The following is a 17,884-nucleotide window of genomic DNA, read 5'->3' as shown; positions in this document are numbered from 1 at the left end:
GAACCTGTTAAACTGGTCCTTTCTAGTAGGACAACCGTAAACATCAACCCAGAGCTACAATGCAATGTTCCAGGGTTCTCCTAGTACACTTCACCAGAGCTACTGTCCTGCAGCTTTTAGATGCATCCCTGCTCCAATATACCTGAATCAAATGAATCGCTCATTAGTAGGCATTTGCAAACTTGATGGCTTGCCGAAGAGGTAATTCAAGCTTTTTGGAGCATGGAGGCATCTAAAAACTGCAGAACAGTGGCTGTGGAGGACTGGAAGATGAAAACAAGTCTCTGTGCTAGAATGATCCAGCCAAAGTCCAGACCTAAATTACACAGAGAATCTGTGGCAATACTTGAGCATTGATGCTCTCGATCCTCTGATTGAGCTGTTGTAAAAGGAAGAATTTCAATCTCTGAATATGGAAAGCTGTTAGAGATGCAGTATATCAAGCTGAACCAGGACACTTGGAATAAAATCAGATTGAACAGATGGTCTCACTTAATCATAGAATACTTGTCATATTTCTGGTGGTTCTTTTGCAAGGCCAGCTGGTTGAGGTCCCATCACACCGGGAACAACATTATTCTAAATACCTAGAAGTCTAAAATACAATGAACCGCCTGAATACCCGGCATGATTTTAATCGGTGTTTGTTTAAGGGAATGTGATCCAAAGGACTGTCATTTACAGCTCACCTTGGAGTAGTTTCACACCAGTCAGTTTATCTGTTTTACATGGCTGACCAGTCTCTCAGCTGCTACAATGTAACACTTCCTCTTTTATTAGTTTTTATATATATATATATATATATATATATATATATATATATATATATATATATATATATATATATATATATATATATATATATATATATAATGTGTTTGTGTGTTAATTCAGATTTTTAAGTTCAATACACATCAGTCAAATTTACATAAAAGAAAAATAATAAAATGAAATCAAGAGAAAAGGAAATTTTTCTGTCGTGAAGTCGCTGGTTGAAAACTGCTCCACCAGTGTCCGCCACATGGCAGGATGGTCGCCTGCATGCTGTGCTGTTTGCGGCCAACAGAGGGAGCTCGCAGCTCGCTGGAGAACTCTCATCTAACTCTTCTTCTTCTTCTTCTCCAGGTGGCCAGGCGGACACGTCCACTCCACCGCGGCTGTTGGTCCACAGAGTCCCCAGGCAGACACCGCTGGCCGCCGACGGAGAGCAGGAAGGACTACCTTGGCCAGGTAAAACCTTTCGAACTGCTCCTGTTGTTCCGCCTCTGTCCGGGCTGTGGGCTGCAGAACCGAGCTGGTACTGTGAACCCAGCTCGGTCCAGCTGCCTGTGAACTGCCCTGACCCCGCAGAAACGCGTCCCATTTCCTGGCAGCTGCTCCAGTCTGTCTCCATCATCCTGGAGCTGGCGGTGCTGCGTTCAGGTGTTTTCCTCTGAGCCGGGGCTGCAGCATGCCGGAGGTCTGTGCTGCATGCAGCCCCAGGAGGATGCGCAGTCCGCTCCTTTACCTGGTGGAAGACAAACACAAAGCGCCTTTATTTAGCACAAGTCCAATTCTGCAAAGCAGCCCTCAGGGAGCAGAGTAGACCTGAACGAGCTGTTGCAGCCGCTGACTGGCTGGAGGCATGGAGCTGGCTGCCGGCTACAGACTGTGAAGAAACATGGGAATCAGTCTGGACAGATGCAGATGTTGATTGGCCCCTGGCTCTGGGGCCAAGCACAGCTGGATTCATATGAAACATGTTACCAAAATACAGACAAAACAAAGCCCACGACAACAACGCAGATGAATGAATAAAACAATATTTTATCGCACTTAAGTGTTTCACATCGTCAAAGAAATGTTTAAATCAGAGATAAGTAACTACTAAACTAGTTTCCTGGTGATGTTTTCATTTAATAAGGCAGAAAGGCTCTCCAGACCAGTCTGGCCCTTTTGTACGATGTTTATTTACCCCGCTTGATAAATCGCATGTGATTTACCACGTTTTTAGCACAGCTAAGGTCCGTTTCTGTTGTCAACACTAACATCCCAACATTGATTTTATTTTTATTTTCCTCTGCTTGATTTGAAACTGATTCACTGTAAATTACAACATTGTGTTAACATAAGGATGTTCAGCTGGTGAATAAGGGAGTCTTGTGTCATATCTGGGACCTGAGCATCCAGTCAGGAACGGTAGAAACAATTACATGAGCCAAACTCAGGCCCTATAGGCCAACTGTGGCCCTAGGGCCTGAGTTGAGTTGGGAGATGCGTCTGACAGAGCTGGGCGGCCTGTAGCACATGTACAGCTGGTGTTACAAGTCCCAGAGTGCTCTACTGGAGTGTCAGCCCCCCATCCCCCCTTTATTTTGATTTAGAGGAATAGATGGACCGAAAAACAGCTAACAGGTGTCATCAGAAAGTGTGTGTGTGTGTGTGTGTGTGTGTGTGTGTGCAGAGCATTTGTCGTACTTCATAACATTCCTCATATTTGATGCTTTTGTGCTGTCTGCTTGTGTTTCTCATATTCACCAGGAACTGTCAATATTTCTGGCACCTTTTACTAGGCCTGGGTGAAATGGCTTAAAAATGCAATCTCCGATTTATTATACCAAATCCAGTTTATAGATTTTTTTTTTTCTTTTTGTTTCACAAACAGAAATAATTTTAAAAACTATCTTTTATTCCAAGCATTTCGTCTGGGAGTTGACATGAATGTGAAACAGGCTGCCCTGCCACTGTAAACAATGAAAATATAACTTAATGTTTGCTGCTAGTGGTTTTAAACAAAGAGCTAGGATCAGGCTTCACTTCATTTGTGTAACTTCAAACTAAGTAAAAAAAAAAAAAAAAAAAAAAAAAAAGTAAATGAGTAAATTAAAGTTTCTCGTATTATGGTAAAAAAAGGTTTTCTGTTTACAATATTTTGACAACATATTTTCCTTAACATATTTTGAGCATTGCATGCTATTCTCTTCATGGAAGCCCAATGAGCGCATTGGCAAAATAAAATTCAGATTTTCCAAAAATGAAATTTAAAAAAATTGTAAATTCAAATGAATTGATTTATCGCCCAGCCCTAGCTTTTGCGTATTCTCTGTTTGCTGGTCTGGTCCTGGGAGAATCAAGTGACGTTTACTAGTTTGTAAAACTAAAACCTGGATAAAACATGGCCTTTTTCTGACTTCTCTTCTCAGACTAATGCACATTTCTGTATTTTAGCAAACTGCTATGTTTTCTACATCTGTCTGCATCTAAAAGAGTCCAGTCACCAGGGCTGTGGATGCCGTATTCATTTGGACCTTTTAGTCATTTGTTTGGACAGTTTTATTTCAAGGCTGGAATAACTCTACAACGGAGATGATTTTTGGAAATGTAAGAATTAAGTGAACATGTTTTAAGTTATTGTAGATATTTGCTCCAATCCACAATGGGCCATAATTATACATACAACTGAGTCTTTTAGTAAGTGGAGCTGGAGGTTCCAGAATGTTCTGTTCTCTATTAACTTCAGGTGGGAGATGGTTGGGGATGTGTTGAAGGGCTATCTGGTCCTTGTAGAACCAAAGCAGGAGCTGTGTCTGCATTCTCAGCAGGATGCCAACTCGGTCCCGGTGGGTTGGACTCCTCCAGGTCTGGCCCTAGTCTCCCATCCTGTTGGTAGTATTCATGGACAGGATATCAAGGATATAGTTGTGGAGATGAGGGGATCTGGTTTGGGAACTTCAGGAGTACATGTTTGCTCTTCACAGATGACGTTCTGTTGGCTTCTTCGAGCTCTGACCTTCTAGTTGTTCTGGTGGAGGAGTTGAAGTTTTTTGGTTTCTTGTTCATGAGTGATGGTAGGTTGGACCCATGGACTGTGTCCCCATCTGCATTAATGCAGGGATTATTATGGTCTGTCAAGGTGAAGAAATGGCTAACCAGAAATGGGAGCTCTCATTTTATGTTCCTGTGGTCATGAGTTATGGATCATGCCCAAAGGGATAAGATCCTGGTCTCAAGCAGCTTAAAGGAACCTCCTCCCTAAGGCTGCCAGATACCTTCGTGTTAGGACAGGGTGAGAAGCTCCGTCACATGGGTGAGGAGCTCAGAGTAGAGCCGCTGTTTCTCCACATTGGTCCCAGCCTGATCTTGACCATGCGGGTAAAGATGGCAGGATGAGTGATTGTGGGTGGCAGCACTCAACATAGATACAGAAGCGTCTGGTCCAAAAGCAACACCCTAGTACTCTGGACAACACCAATGTTTTCTGGTCGAATGAGACAAAGATTGAGCTATTTGCCCACCATGACTTGACGTGTGTTTGAAGGAATCAAGGTGAGGCTTTCCATCCAGCTGTCAGACATCCAGCTGTCGGGCTGTTTTGCTCTCTGTGCTGCTGGTGTGTTACAGAAAGTGGATGGACTGATGAACGAGGAGGACTTCCTTCACAGTATTCAACTGCTCAACTAAATGGCTAGGCTTGGGAACATGAGCCCCGTGTGTTTCCCAGTAGAACAATGATCCCAGTAAAACGCTTTAGAACGTTTCTGTCGTAATCAGTCAACTGTTGGAGGCAGAATGGTCGGGTATGTATCACTTCAAGAGCTGTGCTTGTTGCCTGGAATTAATCCTTTAACGTCTCTGTTCTCAGACAGGATGTTTGTGCACAGGACGCTGTGTGGCCGTCCTGCTCTGCAGCTCTCCAGGATGTTTTCAGCCAAATCTTTACCTATTCTCACTCTGTTCACAAAGGTAACACCGTCACAAAACCCTGCATACTTCATTACTCCCCATAGGGCGCATTTGTTTTCATACATTATAGAACTGCCACAGAAAGTAACCGATTTCTATTAGAGATGCACCGAGAAGTTGGCTGTCGACTGGAATCGGACGATCTTTAGCTTGAGTGAGCCTGACTGGTTAAAGTTTGGAAGGAAACTCAGAAAATCCAGTCTTTTTTTCCAGTCAGTGAAGGCACCACTTCAGCCAGCATTGCAGGTAATGCTGACCACAGCACTCTTCTGTGTGGAAGGTGGTACTGAGGGGAAAAGCTTGACCAAGTCAGAGGAAGATTGGGGTTGAATGGAGCCATTTAACAGGAGACTGCTTTTACTATGGAGGCATGGTGGATGTTGTATCGGCTACTATCACAGATAATAACACTTGGACAGATGGTGGTCGTTTTGTTTCTTTGGCCATTTTGAAACCTTTGCAGTTTTGGTCGTTTCGGACTTGACACTTGGGGGCAAGAAGGAGCTGCCTGCCCCAGGAAAGCTGTTAGGAGGAGAAGTCACTCTATATCCACAGAGACCAGGGAAGGTTGGCCATATTAGGGCAAAGGTACTCCATTTCATTCTTTTGACGGGTCAAGATGCTGGGGAACATGTTGGAGTCGGAAATATTGGCAGTCTTTTGGAAATCTAAGTAATGATCTACATCTTTTAGGTAATAGACTCAGACAGATGTTTGCAGTTAGTTATGACAACCCCACTAATCACCAATATGTTAAAGATAGTTTAGAATGTCAGCTCAACGTAATTTAAAATTTGTTTTAAATAGGTAAGACCCTGTTTCAAAGTCCCGGCTCACCGCTGCTGCTTCCATAAATAATGATTGATTACTATTGGAAGGCTGGAAAAATAATTTAGAATGCTGTTAATTTAGGAATCTGAATCAGCTAAAATTGGTATATTTTTGGTCACATTTCTGTAAAAACCAGAGACCAGGAAATCCCTGATCGGTGCATCTCTAATATGTAGTTTGTTGTTAGCTCAGTGGTATAGTTTATACAGCGCTAGTCTGCTATGATTTACAGTGTGTCCATAGACATCTATCTACAGGAATAAATGTAAAGATTTTCCCCTCTGTAGGATCCGTGTCCATTGTGTGACGAAGCCAAAGAGCTGCTGCAGCCGTTCAAACACAGGGTGAGAGAACCTCCTCTGGTTTCTGACGTTCCTCAACCTGCATGTGTTTTGCTTTCAAATCTGATTCATCTGCCAGGTCACACTAAGCATGGGACGTATAACCCAGAGTAGAAATACCATGGTTCACATTATTTAACAAGTCAAAACCATTTAACATGATCCAGTGTGTTTTGCAGTCTTTTTTCCTAACAGAAAACTCCCAGTTGTTGTTATTTAAAACAGTGATTCCTTAGAGCGATAGGTTGTGGTCAGCAGAAGTAATCTTTCTTGTAAGTGAGAGTAAAGTTGTAGTAGCGTCCTTTCAGCCAGCTGAAATGCAGTGCACTAAGTCACTAGTGTCAGAAAGAGTACTGTATTTTTTCGACTATAAGGCACCCTTAAATCTTCTCAAAAATTGAAGGTGCGCCCTATAATCCAGTGTGCCTTATATTTGATTCCCGTACTTGTGATTACTGACCGATTTTTAGGTGGTACAATGTGCTCAGAAATCTGTCAAAATGTGGAATTATGACTTTGGTTAGCAACGAAGCTGCTTCAGTCAATGGATATTCAGAGCATTACGGTACACTGTGTCACTACCTGATCAGACCTCTGAGCTGTCTACAAGACTGCCTGACTGTAATGTCTAAACTAGACGTGCATTCATGTAAAGCAGCCTGCACCCCGGAGAACGCGCTAGCAACAATAAACCTAGTAAATTAATTCAATATAAAAGTTACATTTATTTTGCCCTTATGTTAGAAACAGGGAAGTGTAGTCCCACTACTCTGTTCTCTGGACGGAGCGGATAGTTCTCCCTTTCAGGAGAGAGCGGTGTAGGGTAACCAGATTTGATTTACTCCATCATGATACACTGAAATCGAGGACAGGTCATCCAAAACGGGGACTGACCCTGGGGACGTCTGGTCACCCTTCCAGAGGGGCGGAGTGATATTACACACGGGAAGAATATGTAATGTGCCTTATAATCTGGTGCGCCTTATAGTCTTAAAATGCGGTAGTTTTAAACCCTAGGACTGTTGGAATGGAAAATGTGAGTGCTTTGAGGCTTTTTAAAAACCTTGGTACAGCTTGTTGGCGCTGAGGCTGGCTCGGACGCAGCAGAAGCCATCCCCATTGAAGACAGAAACGTTTTATTCCTCTCTGCCAGACCAGTACCTGAATGCAACATGTGTTTTCATTGGCTATTTCTGGCTCCAAGTCCTGGACCAACACCTGCTTCTCTCAGTAGAACTTAGACTCTAGGATCATTTGGGTTCTTTAGCTGCCAAGTCCTGCTGGAGCCTGGGGACTGACTCGGTGGTCCAGCTACTCGGTTCCCCTCAGTGTGTGTTGTTCAGGTCAGCGTCTTGCACTCTGCAGCAACAGTAGGATGTTTGCACCGAATGGACTCGCCATCATTCGGTTGTTCTATTTATTAATACTTACATGGGCGAGTGCTCCTTGTTCCAGCCTGGACTTTGTGTGTTTCAAAGAGCTATGAAACATTTCTAATTCACTTAGAAAAGAGAAAACTGCATGTGCGGTTAGGTACTGTGACGTTGTTTCACTGGCTATTGGATCAGATTAACAGAACTGGTGCTACTTTCACACTAATGGTCCCAAATCAGTAGGGAGTGGCCGCCAGTCAGGCCTGGATACAAGTCATGATTCAGTACACAACATAGTTCTGTATCTATTGCATCCTTTCTTAGAGTTAGACAGGCCAGCTCTTGATACCAGCTCTAAAAACCCAACAGAGCAGCACTTGGTCATTCGATCTCTGAGTCCACGCTTTCTGTTTGGACCTGTGGGACCATTGTTGGACCTTAGCTTTACACAGACTGTCCATAGACCTTTCATGGAGTGTGGACAGGTGATCTACCATTGAAGGACTGTAAGGTGATGCTGTCTCAGGAGTAAAACAGCCTTCAGGGTCCCTGATGCAGCCTGCAGGGCAGCTCTCTGGTCTCTGAACAAATCATACCCAGATCAGCCTGTTATTTCTATCAGCTTCACCTTTTTTCATCATTGAGCGGATGATATCCTCATGTATCCGTCATGTGTTCAGACCAAACGCCTTTTGAGTGTCAAAAAGGCATCGAATACCTCAGCTTGGACGCTTCAGCAGGTAAAAGTCAGACGCACGGCATAGAGCCTGGCAAAGTGGCGCCCATTGGGAGGAGCTACCCTGTTCTTTTCTTCTGCCGGACTCTTTGGAAAACTGCGTATGAAATCGAGAGAGTGGCTTGGCTTTAGTTACTGAATAATATAATCTGCAGCGTGTCTGAATTCACAAATAATTCAGAGGCATTTTGAGTTTGGTGAGTTTCACCAGGAGCTGCGTGCCAACAAGGGTTGCTTTCAGCGCTATTTACCTGTCCCCCTGAGCCCAGTTTGACAACCTGCTGACCGGCATCGGTGCCTCATTTCCAGCCAGGACATCTACAGGCGCCTCATTTCAGCTCAAGAGCATCTGTCCATCTGTCTCAGGTTAGTGGGCATCATTCAGGAGGCTTGATGTTAACATTTATCAGTGATGAGTAAAAAATATTTTTCCTATCGGATAATCCCCCACTCACATAGCGGAGTCTCTCTGATTGGTTGAAGCGCCGCATCCAGCTGCAAAAGTCCAGATTTTCCAACTCTTGCGTCGGCCGCTCTAGAGGCTCTTAACGTGCGCCAAGCCAAACGTGCAGCGTGAAATGCTCGGAAAGCTTCAAAACGTGTATCGAAGCTCCTTGAGGCGAGTCCACCAAAGACTTTACAGGTAAACCAGATGCCCTTGATACTAAAAAGCGTTTGGTCTGAACGCAACATAAGAGTCTGGCTGGTAAAATGACCAAGTACAGCTCCCACCTCACCCTCGTTTCATACCCATGTGTCACTGTCTGCTTTTAGAAAACTTAACTTACTACAGTTTTACATTTTCAAGTTGTTACTGAGATTCTAACTCTTCCATTGTAATTTTGTGTTTAATGTTTGTTTTGCTGTTTTGTCTGTCCACTAAGACGTGTTGCTGCCAGGTCGCCATTGGAAAAGGGCTCTCAATCTCAATTGGGTATTTTGCCTGGTTAAATAAAGGTTTAATAAAAAAAACCTTCCCAGTCCTTTTCTTCCTGATTAGCCCATCATCAGCCCGGACTATTTGGGCTATATAGGTACTCCATTCCAACGGTTGTGGAGCTCTGTTGCTAAACGCTATGTAGTGGATTCTGTGTTGTGAGATGTTCATTCAGCAGTTCTTGATGTTCTCTTGGATCAACAGGGATGATACGGTTTGAACAGTACAAGTAACCATTCCAATCACTACATCAGTGTTCAGGGTTTCCAAATCCTTCTTGGCACATACCCTTAGCTTGTTGCTCACCTCTAGCCTTTCCAGCTTCCCTCCGGCTTTCTGCTGACATGGCGTCTGTGTCTCTGTGCCCCATGCAGTTCCTCCTGCAGCAGGTGGACATCAGCCTCCCAGAAAACAGGCAGTGGTGGGACAAGTACAAGTGGGACATCCCAGTGTTCCACCTGAATGGGCAGTTTTTGATGAAACATGGAGTGGACGCTGCACTGCTGGACAAACTGCTTCAAGATATTGAGAAGCAAAACCTGTGATGAGAACGTTATGTATTCGATTGAGATCGTATCTGTTTAATGATCAATAAAGACAACCTCCCAAATAATTTTTGCTTGTCTTCTGTAAGATTCGCTCCATTAGCTTCGGAGTCGGAAACTCCAGTCCTCGATGGCCGGTGTCCCGCTCTTTTTGATGTGACTGAGGTCCAACACACCTGAATCCCCCCCCCCCCATGCAGCGAAGTTCTACAGAATCCTGCTGATGGTCCAATTATGTGAATCAGGTGTGTTGACAGAGAGACTAAAGTTTGCAGGACACCAGCCCTCAAGGACTTGAGTCTGACCCCTGTGGCTTAGAGGATCTGCTGCTGCCCTCTTGGTGCCAGAGCACACCTTCTGGGTTCTAGACTAGTGGAGTCTGAGTTATTCTGGCTAAAAAAGGGGGCACCAGGCTGGAGGGGAGAACTCACTACAGGCAAACCTGCACAAACGTGGCAAACGAGATAAGTGTGTCTGAGTCACATGGCCTGGTATCCAATGAGCTCATTAATATTTAACCTCCTGAAAGAGCCAATCACAGCACAGCTTCTTTCCGTGTGACCCGGAAGTTTTTTTCTGTGACGATTTGTGTGTGGGGCAGTTGCCATGGAGAAGTCTGTTTTCATGTAATGGCGTCTAGCAGTTCCAGCAGCAGATCTGCGGATGTTCAGGTTGCTTTGCAGAAAGCCAAGAGGAAGATCCGTGATCTGCAGCAGCAGCTGGAGTAAGGAAAGAAATCCCATCTAATCTGTTCTGTGCAGTTCTGTTTAATATCTACCAGCAGCTTTCAGAATAATACCACCCTGGTGACAGAAAACTGATCATGAACATCACTAATGGCGTGTGGCCACCAATCATGTCATGCCAGGAACCTTTTCATTTCATATGTATTAAAATATGTGAAAATCCTCTAATAACATTTTGTTATAAATGGCATTTTAAAAATGTTAAAAACATGTAGGTGACATGAACACAGTTGTCTTGCTGAATCTGAGCACATCCCTAAGTGACCAAACTACCAGAAGCTCCTTAGAAGTTCAGTCATTCCTGGTTTTGTCCAATTCTGAATTAGTTTATCCAAGCCAGTTAGGGAGAGGGAGGGGGAGTGCTGCATGTGGATCCTCAATGCAAGAACATGACTAAATTATCCACTATAACCATTTTGTTAAAAAAAACTTGATTTGGAAGTAATGCAGTATTCCTTTTATTGTTTCATATTCTCGGCTGCAGCTTGCGCGCTGAATGGGCTTGAAATGGTGTGCCGATAAGTTAAGAACATAATATTAATGATATTAGCTTAAGAACTTTGAGTATTACTGGCCTTATTATATTTCAAATGGCCATAGGTGTTTCTTCGTCATTGATGTTGAACCCTTTTGAGAGAAAGCTTAGATTTCTGTTTTGTACCATGGGGCATTGTTGGGATTCTCCCGGTATGATAACATTGAGTAAATATGTGGTTCCACTGTGTAACGGTACATAAACCAATATTTCTGATCTTCTGAACTCCTATTTAGAAAAAAAGAGGCAATTGATAGACACTAATATTGCAAATATTGTGCAAGGTGGGTTATTACAAATATAATTATCTATAGCACATATTTTTTTGTTTTAATTTGGGTATATAGACTTCAGCAAAATATTTAAGAGATGCTTATTATATAGGGTAATTTTGAAGTGCTTCCTGTGCTGAAATAGATCTCTTTTTACCATTCTTGTCTTTATTGCATAAATCAACAGTAGCAAGCTGATTTAAGTGATCAGGTCAAGTGGAGGTAGAGCCTGCAGACAGCTGCTCAACTGACTTGTTGCTTGCAGCTTACCAGCAGTAGCTTTAAAACAACCTAAATCAGAGTGATAGGTGGCATTCCTTTAGTTTCCATTGCATTATTTTCCAATTAGGACCGGACAATAATTTATTTAACAATATATATTGATTGATAGACGTGTGGTACGATAGAAAAAAGGGGTCATTAAAAAGTTAGAGCAACAGTTTTCCTTCCTTTTGCATTCTAGCCCATCATGTAGGTTAATACAACAATCCTCCCAACCAATCACAAACGCAGACCCAGAAACGTTCCTTCACTAAGCTCCGCCCCTTCAGAGTTCTGTTTCTTTTTTAAGACTTACAGTTTTGGTAAAAAGTTGGTTGAATAAAGGTTTGAGTTTGAATTGATTGAAATTTATTTAAAAATAGGTCATTAAGAAACAGCATAAAATGGCCAGGGCTGCAATATTTTGATAATTATAAATATTGATCAATATGATTTCTATTTTATCGATAAGCTTTTTTTCTATATTGTCCAGCCCTAGTTTTTAATTTCTTCGCACCTGGAAATGTGGCCAAACTTCTCCTTGATTTAAGCAAGGGTTAGGTGGCCAGCTGGTGGTACTAAGCAACAAGTTGGGGAGGGGCAGGATTGCACTAAGCTTCATACAACTGAAGAAAACCTGAATCACTGAAGCACTTTTTCTGGCATTTCAGTAAAACATCTTCAAACCATTGGCTCAATCTGATGCTGTGTAAAACCGTAACTTTGTAAAACCGGGGTACAATTTTATACTAATAATCAACCAATTCCTACTTTATCATCCATATTCTTGTAATCAAGCTACAGGTAAAACATCCAAGTCATTTAGACGAGCAACATCAACATCAATGGCCGAACACTAAAACTTTAGAACTTTGCTTCTAAAGTTTTAGTCTAATAAAGTTTTAGAACTTTAGCCAGAGTATACAAAATGAGACATTAAGTGAAATCTGGCCTAAACAAAGTTCTGGCTGCTAATGACACTGACTTCCTGTGATCCAGAGTCAACAGCCAGTACGTAGCTGGGTCCATGCGACCGAATGTCATGTGATCTCATGTATGGCATAAGTTCAGACCTGCATAGTGAAGTGATTCATCTGGCAGCCGCTGAGGTAGTCGGTGTGACCCGTCTTTCTGGAAGGTGAACTGGTCTGACCTGTAGTTTGTTCCACGCTGCTTTCTGTTGCTTTAAGGAGACAGAAACTCCATATTTGATCAGAATGCTTTGCTGCCTCCAAGTCTGTTGAATCTGAGAGGATTCTGACAGCAGTTTTATGTAGTTGGAGGAGGTCATAGAGATCAGCGTGGACCATAAAAGGATTCCACTGTCAGGTGCGTCGAACGTCTGGCTGTTGAAATGTTTTAGCTGCAGGTGTGTCTGACGTCAGTATCGTTTTTAGAAACAAACGTGTGACGTGTTCCATTCTGTGTTGTGGCTGACTGTTTTTTTGTTTTTTGTTTTTTTTTTTTAGAGAAAAAGGTTTGGAAGATCAAAAAGTCACCAGTTCTCTTTCATGGAGCTGCAAGAAGGAACTGAGGGACTCGCTGGTGGATATGTACAGAGGTAAATTACTGCATGTTTTCAACTCTACCTGTCTGGTCATAGCAGCTGTAATGTGTTATTCTGCCCATGAAGGGGCGCTGTGTTCCTTCACCTGGCATTAGGACTGGCACCATAAGTGTTCTGCAGACTACCAGCACAGTTGGTTCTGGGCTTCCCTCATTTTAAAGGGTTGTTTTGTTGCAGGTCTTACTCCAGCCAACGGTTTGTTACTTGTAGGTAGAAATATATGATGCTGGTGATGATGTGAGTAAACTAGTGACACACTCTGGGTGCTCTGCTGAAACTAGGTGACGTTAAAAGCCGCTGTAGATGGTCTTACAACATTTTTTTTGCCCTGGAAATGTTTGCCATCGTGTCACGTTGCAAACGCAACTGTGAATGTATTTTGATGGAACCTCATGTTACCGACCAACATAAAGTAAATGTATTTAGCAATAATTATCAGTCAATTGTAAGCAGCCCCTTTTAATCTGACCCATAAATCTGTGGGGTCCACAGAGCAGCTGAGGGCATGTTTGCGGCGCTCAAATGATTTTTTTTTTTTTGTGGCCTGCCAGCCTAGCTGAATGATACAGATGATCACCTTCTTTTCATGTTTTATGGCAAAAGTTTTATCAACAAATTAAAACCTTTTTAAAGACAAAATGTTTGGAGATGTTAGCCATGATTGTTGCTTTTATTTGAATGTAAATAGAACCACAAACATTCAGGAGTGTTCACTCCAAAGCAGACTTGGGCACACCATTTTATTAAGCTTGACTAAATAAAGCCAGAATCTTTGAAGAAAGAGTCTTGTTGGTCCACAACAATCGTTTTTGGACTACAATATGAAAACGGTCAGCATAAACCTTTCTTTTACTACGGCAAACCTGCTGGACCTTTTTTTTTTTTTTTTTTTTTTTTTTTCTCTCGGCTCTACCATATTTTAGAGATCCCCTCTCTAGAAACATTTGATTACTTTGTTAGTTTCATTTACATATTATATGGTTGTTTTATTGTTGAATTTATTTTTAATATAGATCTGATTTTTTATTTTTTTTATGTGGTGCATATATTTTTTGTACGCAAAACACTTGGACATCACTGACCTAAATAAAATCCGTTTGCCTAATAAACAGAGTCCAGCTGTTAGTAATATAATCTCAGTCTAACTGCAGCTGTTTTATTTCTGGCCTCAGAGGTCTGTTAGAGAACATTAGAGAACAACCAGCATCATGAAGACAAAGGAGCCCAGCAGACGGGTCAGGGAGAAAGTTCTGGTTCAGCTTAAAGCAGCGTTAGATTCTGGAACAATCTCCCAGAGTTCTGTTGAATCCATCACCTGAACATGGGGAGTGGGTGAACCACCTGCACACCTACCAGGACATAGACGTCCACCTGGACAGACAAGGAGAGCCTTAATCACAGAAGCTGCCAGGAGGCCCATGGTAACTCTGGAGGAACTGCAGAGTTTCACAGTTCAGGAAGGCAAATCTGTTGACAGATCAGTCGTGCTCTCCACAAACTTGTCTGTTATGGAAGAGTGACAAGAAGAAAGCCATGTTGAAAGAAAGTCATTAGAAGTTCTGTTTGCAAGTTGCCAACATGAATTAGCAAAGTGCACCACTATGGTGCAAATCTACCCCTGCACAGCACAGCACACCCCACTCCCACAGCGACACCTGGTGTGACACCCCACTCCCGGCAGCGACATTTTGTGGGTAGGGATTTTTCAGTGGGGACGCAGAACCTGGTCTAATTTGAGGGGATGATGAATGGAGCTAAATGCAGACAATTTTCTGACTTAAGAAACTTAAGCAGAAAAATTAGTTTCTAGAAGTACAAAGCCTATCGAGACATGCGTCCAAAGTACATTTAAATACAAATGTACACCACACTTTTCAGATTTAAAATATGTACACTTTTCTTTCCACTTGGCTATGATGCATTACTTTGTTTAGTTTCTCTCTGGTTATATATGAACTTTTTCAGAATGTCTAGAATTAGCCCTTAGTTATTAGTGTAATAAGGTTCTGTGTTCATGAACCAGGGTTCTGCTTCGCTCAGCCCAACACTAGCATCACTGTGGAACTGATTACGGTCCTGCTGCATCTGTTTCAGGTGGCCGTAGATAGAGTGAACTCACTGTGGGATGCAGGTGGATATGGCACCGTGTTAGGTTGTCATAATCAGGATCCATTTTGTAATTGCAATTTAAAACCTGGTCCAATGACACGGTGTCCGTCTTGTACACGTGTGGAAAAATGGAATTATCTGCTCACCCTAAACATGTGACCTCTTTCATATATGTCATATATGTGTGTAAAAGGACAAATCTTTTTGTTTCTCTAGGGTTTAGCCGTTGATTAATAATAGTTGATTTATAATTCTATAAATAATAAAATACTACAGCTGAAGTACAGATTAAACCTTTATAACATATTTAAGTTATGAATTAGGCTCACTGTGTATTTGCTCCTGTCGTTTCAGTCAGCTCTAATCTTCATTAAACATTGACATCATCAATGTAAACAACATTCAACATGGCTAAGATTTAAAAGTCAACAATTAAACTGCAGTGATTTAAGGCTGACCATGGAAATAAATAGAGTTTTATTAAAAAACAAGCACAGATCGATGATAATCACACTGAACTGGGGTTGTAAGGTCCACTAAAATCCTGCTTCAGTACATAACTTGGGTTTAAAGGCACAGTTTGGTACGTTTCAATCAGATTTAAAAAAGTTTTTTAAAGCAGTGAATAAAGATTTTTTTTTTTTTTACTTTTGTGAAAATACTTACATTTCCTTATGTTTTAGAAGTTCTAAAAGTGGCTAAGAACTGACTGGAGATTATATTTTGACTATTTTCAATTAACTAAATACAATCAGGTACAGCAATAAAACCATCTGCAAATGGTCGAGGTTGTTATTTAGGAATGTTTGAATAAGACTGAACTGATATTTGGGAATACGATATGTTTATATCACTTTGGCGTTGATTTATAGACAATCCCGTGTACGAGATGTCCCTGAATGCACCTTCCAAGTTCAGCTGTTGGGATTTCCCGCCTCCTCAGAGGGAATCCTGCCAACACGTCTGATGCTAATCAACATTTTAGGATGCTTGTTTGTTTTGGTTTCCCATTTTAAAGTTGCACAACGGGCCGTTGCTCTGTGCACTTAGTTCTGCACACAAACATTCTGCTTGTGTTGACATATTAAACAACGCTGTAGTTGTTCGGTACACATGCTAGCCAAACCGGCAGGGGATTTTGGGGAATTTGTGTACCGTTACACCCTGAACCTCAAGGAACAGCAGTTTAGGTACGGATTTATTAAAAATCTTCTAGTGATGTTATAATATTGGTGACTTTCTGGGTAATCATTTACAGTCTGGTCAGAAGCAGGGCTTCATGATATGTGGAAAATATGCAATAATTATACAGAATGTGCCATTTATGAAATAAACAAATACTACTAAATACTAAACTGTTTCTGCCTTCCTGCGTTGGGTTTATTGTAACCATAGACCCCAGCTAGGTGGTGGTCTATCCAGCCACTGTTGAAAAAAAAAAAAATTCAATATCAGCAACACAATTTTATTAAAAATCTTGCATCTGGCTATGTACACTGTTTTGGTTAAGAAACATCTTATTTTTTTTGCTTTCATCAAAACTTCTGAAGGCCCTAAAACCTTTTCTGCTGCATTAAACAGCAAGCCTAAGCAACTAATTTGGTGTGAAAAAGTGTTTCCCCCTTCCTGATTTCCTATTCTTCTCATGTTTGTCACACCAAAGCATCAAACAAATGTAAATATCAGTCAAAGACAACACAGGTAAACACAAGATGCAGTTTTTAAATGAAGCTTTTTATCCAAAGCCACATGGCCTTGTGTGACAAAGTGATTGCCTCCTAAACCTAATCCCTGCTTGTTCTGCTTTTAGCAGCAACAATCAAGCGTTGGCGATAACTTGCAGTGAGTCTTTCTCAGCGCTGTGGAGGATTGTTGGTCCTCTCATCTTTGAGGAACTGTTGTCATTCAGACACATTGGAGGGTTTTCCAGCATGAGCGGCTTTTTTAAGGTCAGGACACAGCATCTCTGTAGGATTCAGGTCAGGACTTTGACTAGGCCACTCCAAAGCCTTCATTTAGTTTCTCTTCAGCCGTTCAGAGGTGGACTTGGTGTGTTCTGGATCATTGTCCTGCTGCAGAACCCAAGCTGGTTTCAGCTAGAGGTCACCAACAGATGGCTGGACCTTCAGGATCCTTCAGGATGTTTTGGTAGACAGCAGAATTCATGGCTCCATTTATCACAGCAAGTCTTCCAGGTCCTGCAGCAGCAAAGCAGACCCAGACCATCACCACCATGTTTTACTGTTGCTATGATGTTTGGTGGATGATTTGTCGCTGCGCTCTTGGGGTGTTTCTGGTCGGTCGGCCACTCCTGGTAAGGTTCCCCACTGCTCCATGTTTTCTCCATCTGTGGATCATGGCTCCCACTGAGGTTCTCTGGAGTCCCAAAGCTTTAGAAATGGCTTTGGAACGCCTTCCAGACTGAGAGATCTCAATTATTCTCTCTCATTTGTTCCTGAATGTCTTTGGCTCTCGCCACGATGTGGAGTTTTTGAGGATCTTGTGTTCTTCACTTTGTCAGGCAGGTTCTATTGAAGTGATTTGTTGATAGAGAACAGGTGTGGCAGTGATCAGGTGTGGGTGTGGTGAGAGAAAGTGAACTCAGGTGGGATAAACCACTGTAATGTCAGGTTTTAACAGGAGGGGTAATCAGTTTTCACACAGGGCCATGGAATAGTAAAAAACATAGTTTAAAAAAATGCATTTAGTGTTTGTTTCTGGTGTCTTTGTCTAATATTGAAATTGTTTGATGCAATGAAACACTTAAGTGTGACAAACATACAAAGACATAAGAAATCTGGAAGGGGGCACACTTTTTTACAACACTGTATATATCTGGCATAGAGAGCCAAAAGTCTTGCATTATTGGCTAGCTGTCCATGCAGCTCTTTGCAATATTGGTATTTTAA

At 42.0% G+C, this 17,884-nt stretch overlaps 1 protein-coding gene across 1 annotated transcript; it reads left to right on the top strand.

Annotated features, from left to right (window-relative positions):
- The first annotated feature begins 1,087 nt into the window (after positions 1-1,087).
- Positions 1,088-9,553, top strand: LOC105938112 (glutaredoxin-like protein C5orf63 homolog). The gene is made up of 4 exons (XM_012879738.3): positions 1,088-1,230; positions 4,622-4,722; positions 5,841-5,897; positions 9,315-9,553. Exons 2-4 carry the CDS (start codon positions 4,627-4,629, stop codon positions 9,483-9,485), a joined length of 324 nt encoding a protein of 107 aa, XP_012735192.1. The 5' UTR covers positions 1,088-1,230; positions 4,622-4,626; the 3' UTR covers positions 9,486-9,553.
- Positions 9,554-17,884: the final 8,331 nt, after the last annotated feature.

This window comes from Fundulus heteroclitus, unplaced genomic scaffold, assembly GCF_011125445.2.
Source record: "Fundulus heteroclitus isolate FHET01 unplaced genomic scaffold, MU-UCD_Fhet_4.1 scaffold_425, whole genome shotgun sequence".
Taxonomy (NCBI): Eukaryota; Metazoa; Chordata; class Actinopteri; order Cyprinodontiformes; family Fundulidae; genus Fundulus; species Fundulus heteroclitus.
Note: the sequence above shows the minus strand (reverse complement) of the source record. Positions and strands in the feature narration are given on the sequence as shown.